The sequence below is a fragment of the Tachyglossus aculeatus genome, chromosome 19 (genome assembly GCF_015852505.1).
Source record: "Tachyglossus aculeatus isolate mTacAcu1 chromosome 19, mTacAcu1.pri, whole genome shotgun sequence".
Taxonomy (NCBI): domain Eukaryota; kingdom Metazoa; phylum Chordata; class Mammalia; order Monotremata; family Tachyglossidae; genus Tachyglossus; species Tachyglossus aculeatus.
Window position 1 is genome coordinate 35,968,869 of NC_052084.1, and position 6,328 is coordinate 35,975,196.

The 6,328-nt window shown below is 57.5% G+C and overlaps 1 protein-coding gene across 1 annotated transcript in view; it reads right to left on the minus strand.

The window, feature by feature from the left end:
• FAXC (failed axon connections homolog, metaxin like GST domain containing) overlaps window positions 1-608 on the minus strand; it is a 29,198-nt gene extending 28,590 nt beyond the window's left edge. The window contains exon 1 of the mRNA XM_038761175.1: window positions 384-608. Within this exon, the coding sequence (XP_038617103.1) occupies window positions 384-490 (107 nt within the window). The 5' untranslated portion in view covers window positions 491-608. The remainder of the gene's footprint in view (window positions 1-383) is intronic.
• Between the last annotated feature and the right edge of the window lie 5,720 nt (window positions 609-6,328).

Below are 6,328 nucleotides of genomic sequence, written 5' to 3' on the forward strand. Positions count from 1 at the left end.
TGGCCCTGGGCTAGCTGCATGGGGTCTCCGGGGGAACTGGGGGAAGGGGAGTTGGGCTGCCTGCAGGGGGGGAGGGGGTTAGCCCTGGGCTGGCTGCATGGGCGGGGGGTCTCTGGGGGTATGGGGGGGAGACGGGGGTAGTCCTAGGCTAGCTGCATGGGGGGGTCTCTGGGGGAAGGGGAGTTGGGCTGTCTGCAGGGGGGGAGGGGGTTAGCCCTGGGCTAGCCGCATGGGGGGGGGGGTCCTCTGGCGGTATTTGGGGGGCGCTGGGCTGCCTGCAGGGGGGGAGGAGGAGGAGGAGGAGGAGGAGGCTGGGGGGGGGTGTTGTGGGCCGCCCTCCCCTGCCCCCTTTCCCCGGCCCCGGGGTCCCCGCCTTAGCCGACCTGATGGCCAGCAGCTCGTGCAGCAGGTAGGCGGCGGCGGCCAGCAGGGCGCCCCCGGTCAGGTACAGGGTCTTCTTCCACCAGGAGTCGGGGCCCAGGCCGGCCATGATGCCCGCTGCTCCTCCTCCTCCTCCGGCTCCTCCGGCTCCGGCTCCTCCCCGGGCGGCGGGCTCGTGCAGCGGGAAGGCCACGACCACCAGGCCCAGCCCCCCGGCCCCGGCCCCGGCCCCGGCGGACCCTCCTCCGGGCTCCCGGTGGAGGGGTCGGGGTTCCCGGGTCTGGCCGTCCCGCAGCCCCCCGAGCGCCAGCGCCAGCGCCAGGCGGCGGGGCCCGCTCCGCTCGCAGCCGCACGGCCGGGGGGACGCCAAGCCCACCCCCCACACCATGCTGGGGCCCCGCGGGGACACCCGCGGACCGGGGCGGGGCGGGGGACCGACCGACCGGGGGGGGGGGGGGGGACCGACCGAGCGGGGGGGGGGGGACCGACCGACCGACCGACCGACCGAGCGGGGGGAGCCCCCCCACCCCGACCGAAACGACCGCCGCGATCGCCGGCACCGCACGGGCCGGGCCGCGGCGGGAGGGGGCGGGGCCGGAGGGGGCGGGGCCCGTCTGAGGCGACTGAGGGGCGGGGCCTGATGATTGGTCGGGGCGGTCTGAGGGGACGGGGGGCGGGGCCCGATTGGTCGGGCGGGTCTGAGGGACGGGGCGGGGCCTGGTGACTGGTCGGGGCGGGTCTGAGGGGACTGGGGCGGGGCCTGATCGGTCGGGGCGGGGCCTCGGGAAAGGGGGCGGGGCCTGGTGATTGGTCGGGGAGGGTGTGAGGGGACTGGGGGCGGGGCCTGGTAGGGCGGGGCCCGTCTGAGGAGATTGGGGGCGGGGCCTCTGAAAAGAGGGCGGGGCCTGATAGCCTTTTAGACTGTGAGCCCACTGTTGCGTAGGGACTGCCTCTATACGTTGCCAACTTGGACTTCCCAAGCGCTTAGTACGGTGCTCTGCACACAGTAAGCGCTCAATAAATACGATTGATTGATTGATTCATTCATTCATTGATAGGGCGGGGCCCGTCTGAGGGGATTGGGGGCGGGGCCCGATTGGCCGGGGCGGGGCCTCGGCAAGGGGCGTGTCCTGGAAGGGCCTGGCCCGGTTGGTCGGGGCGGGGCCTCGGAGAGGGGGCGGGGCCTGGTAGGGCGGGCCCCGTCTGAGGAGATTGGGGGCGGGCCTGATTGATTGGTCGGGGCGGGGCCTCTGAAAAGGGGGCGGGGCCTGATAGCCGCCTAGACTGTGAGCCCACTGTTGGGTAAGGACCGTCTCTATATGTTGCCACCTTGGACTTCCCAAGCGCTTAGTACGGTGCTCTGCACACAGTAAGCGCTCAATAAATACGATTGATTGATTGATTGATTCATTGATTGATTGATTCATTGATAGGGCGGGGCGGTCTGAGGGGATTGGCGGCCGGACCTGATTGGTCGGGCGGGTCTGAGGGGTGGGGGCGGGGCCTGATGATTGGTCGGGGAGGGTCTGAGGGGACTGGGGGCGGGGCCCGATTGGTCGGGGCGGGGCCTCGGGGAAGGGGGCGGGGCCTCGCAAACGGGGCGGGGCCTCGGAAAGGGAGCCGGGGCCTGGTAGGGCGGGGTCCTTCTGAGGAGATGGGGCGGGGCCTCTGAAAAGGGAGGCGGGGCCTGATAGCCGTTTAGACTGTGAGCGCACTGTTGGGTAGGAACTGCCTCTATATGTTGCCAACTTGGACTTCCCAAGCGCTTAGTACGGTGCTCTGCACACAGTAAGCGCTCAATAAATACGATTGATTGATTGGTTGATTGATTGATAGGGCGGGGCCCGTCTGAGGGGGGGGACTGGGCGGGGCCTGATTGGTCGGGGCGGGGGCCTCGGGAAGGGGGCGGGGCTTGATAGGGCGGGGCCTCGGAAAGGGGGCGGGGCCTCGGAAAGGGAGCCGGGGCCTGGTAGGGCGGGGCCCGTCCGAGGAGATTGGGGGCGGGGCCTAATTGATCGGTAGAGGGCGGGGCCTCTGAAAAGGGGGCGGGGCCTGATATCCTTTTAAATAAATAAATAAATAAGTAATGGCGTTTATTAGGCGCTTACTATGTGCAAAGCACTGTTCTGAGCGCTCGGGAGGTTACAAGGTGATCAGGTTGTCCCAAGGGGCTCACAGTCTTAATCCCCCTTTTACAGATGAGGTAACTGAGGCCCAGAGAAGTGAAGCGACTTACCCAAAGTCACACAGCTGACAAGTGGCGGGGCCGGGATTTGAACCCCTGACCTCCGACTCCAAAGCCCGGGCTCTTTCCATTGAACCACGCTGCTTCTCTGTGAGCCCACTGTTGGGTAGGGACCGTCTCTATATGTTGCCAACTTGGACTTCCCAAGCGCTTAGTGCAGTGCTCTGCACACAGTAAGCGCTCAATAAGTACGATTGATTGATTGATCGATTGATTGATTGATAGGGCGGGGCCCGTCTGAGGAGATTGGGGGCGGGGCCTATGTTTGGGCGGGGCGGTCTGAGGGGATTGGGGGCGGGTCCCGATTGGTCGGGGGCGGGGCCTCGGAAAAGGAGGCGGGGCCTAGGAAAGGGGCGGGGCCTGGTAGGGCGGGGCCCCTTTGAGGAGATTGGAGGTGGGGCCTGATTGGCCGAGGGCGGGGCCTGACAGGGCGGGGCCCATCTGAGGAGATTGGGGGTGGGGGGCCTGATTTATTTATTATTATTTTATTATTATTATTTATTTATTTATTTATTTTACTTGCACATATCTATTCTATTTATTTTATTTTGTTAGTAGGTTTGGTTTTGTTCTCTGTCTCCCCCTTTTAGACTGTGAGCCCACTGTTGGGTAGGGACTGTCTCTAGATGTTGCCAACTTGGACTTCCCAAGCGCTTAGTACAGTGCTCTGCACACAGTAAGCGCTCAATAAATTTGATTGATTGATTGACTGATTGATTGATTGATTGATTGGTCGGGGGCGGGGCCTGATAGGGCGGGGCCCGTCTGAGGAGATTGGGGTGGGGCCTGATAGGGCAGGGGGCGGGGACAGGGGGCGGGGCCTCGGAGAAGAGGCGGGGCCTGATAGGGCAGGGCCCGTCTGAGGAGATCGGGAGGCGGGGCCTGATAGGTCAGGGGTTGGGGACGGTGGGTGTGGCCTCGGAGAAGGGGCGTGGCCTCTGAGGAGAGGGCGGGGCCTCGGGTGTGGGGCGGGGCCTCAGAGTGTGGGGCGGGGCCTCGGACAATAATAATCATAATTGGCATTTATTAAGCGCTTACTCTGTGCAAAGCAATCAATCGTATTTATTGAGCGCTTGATTGATTGCTTTGCACAGAGTAAGCGCTTAATAAATGCCAATTAAAGCACTGTTCTAAGCAATGGGGAGGTTACAAGGTGATCAGGTTGTCCCATGGGGGGGCTCACAGTCTTCATCCCCATTTTACAGATGAGGGAACTGAGGCACAGAGAAGTGAAGTGACTTGCCCAAAGGCACACAGCTGACAATTGGTGGAGCCAGGATTCGAACCCATGACCTCTGACTCCAAAGCCCGGGCTCTTTCCACTGAACCACAATGCTTCTGCTTCTCGGATGTGTTTGTTTATGCTGATGTGTTCGTTTACAGTGCCCGGGACTGTTTTTGCCCACAGCACCTGTATATATGTATATATGTTTGTACATTATTTGTTACTCTATTTATTTTACTTGTACATATCTATTCTATTTTGTTAGTAGGTTTGGTTTTGTTCTCTGTCTCCCCCTTTGAGACTGTGAGTCCACTGTTGGGTAGGGACTGTCACTATATGTTGCCAGCTTGTACTTCCCAAGCGCTTAGTACAGTGCTCTGCACACAGTAAGCACTCAATAAATATGATTGATTGATTGATTGTGCCTCTGCTGTGACGGGTATTCTCAAAGAGAGTCTTTTCTTTCTTGACCACTGTGCACCCAGCAGGGTCTGTCCGCCTCAGTTGTCTCCCAGGTTTCAGCCAGGACACAGTTTTGTCTGGGCCTTTGAGCAGAAAGTGTCTCCTCCTTCCTTCCTACTTCCCAATTTCACCATTTAGCAGCTGCCTGGGACCCTACCGTCACCCAACCACCCAACCAGCCAAGGCTGATTTGAAGTGAGCAGAACCACAGTGAGAGGGGACTGACACTGTTCGTCTCGTCTTCCCCGTGATGTTGAGACCGGCTACCAGTTTCCAAGCATCTTCGGTTCCCAATTCTTCTCCCAGTAAAATGGAATTTTTCTCCTAGGCGTGGCGGAGTTGGTTTGAGCGAGGCTGCGTAACGGATGCGCCGGCGCCAGATCTCTGTATCGCATCCATGAGATGCTAGGCACTGTGTGTCGTCGACTGAGGTTGATGCCAGCAAATGCAGCTTTGTGGTTGGCATCATTCTGCACTGGATGCTTAATGTACGGTATGGACACTTAGGCTCGGTGGTTTCACTGCTCTCTTTGATGACTGGGATGTGAGCACTTTACTCGCTTTCCATGATCTCACTTGGAGTATGCCTTTGATCGTCCACGCAAATTCTACTGCTTAGCTCTTACTCCCCGAACGATTGTGAATGTACCATCCTCATTGCACTGATGTACTTGTCTGTATAGCAAAGACGACCCTGTCACTCGGTCTTAACTACCTCCTTATCTATTACATACAAATAAATGAATATTTATTTCATTTGTACATATTCATTCTATTTATTTTATCTTGTTAATTTGTTTTGTTGTCTGTCTCCCCCTTCTAGACTGCGAGCCCACTGTTGGGTAGGGACCGTCTCTATATGTTGCCAACTTGGACTGCCCAAGCGCTTAGCACAGTGCTCTGCACACAGTAAGCGCTTAATAAATACGATTGAATGAATGAATGAATGAATGAACAAAGTGCTGAGGATGGACCTAAACGTAGAATCGTGGGATATATTATAAATTATTTATATGAATGTCCGTCTTTCCTGCTGTAGACTGTGAGCTCACTGTGGGCAGTAGTAATAATAACTGGGGTATTTGTTAAGCGCTTACTAAGTGCAAGGCACTGTACCTACATACTATTATTATTATTATTTTTATTATTAAGCACTTACTATGGGCCAGGCCCTGTACTAAGGGCTGGCAAGCAAATCAGGTTGGACATAGTCCCTGTCCCCCATGGGGATCACAATCTGAGTCCTCATTTTCCAGCTGAGGTAACTGAGGCACAGAGAAGTGAAATGACTTGCCCAAGGTCACGCAGCAGACAAGAGGTGGAGGCCAGGATTAGAACCCATGTCCTTCTGACTCCCAAGCCCGTTCTCCATCCATTAGGCCACACTGCTTCTGGGAATGTCTGTCAATCCCATCGTACTGTACTCTTCCAAGTGCTCTGCACACAGTAAACGCTCAATAAACGCCACTGATCTACTGCCCTAAATACATCTGTGCCGAGGCGGCTAGTGGGTTGATACGCCGTGGGGTGTTGGAAATTAATTGGGGAAAGCTTCCAGGATTTCAAGGAGGCTTTGTGGATGAAGACAGCAGTGGCCTAGTGGATTTACAAGAATGGGGTCGGGCGGGGGGGGGCGGAAGGGTCGGGGAAAAGCTTAGAAGCGGGAGAGTTGATAGCAAGACCACTGGGCACTAAATAAACTGTGTTCAATGCTTTAAAGGTGAAAAAAGAGATGATTTCTTAGTTCACTAGCCCACTGAGCAGCCACTCTGCCATTTGCTGGAGTACCCCCATCGCCGTTTAACTTGCTAATGACAGCTAACAAGACCCCCGCAAGCTAGCGCTTATTCACCGCCCGTCCCCCCTTCGACTCTGATAATCACAAGTCTTTAACTGTTTGTTCTGTTTTGTTTTATGTTACCTGTTGAGCTCTACGTGCCGGGCACTGTGCATCTCGGAAATCTATCACTGGTCCCCAGAACCACCATGACTTTACTTTAGAGAAGCAGCGTGGC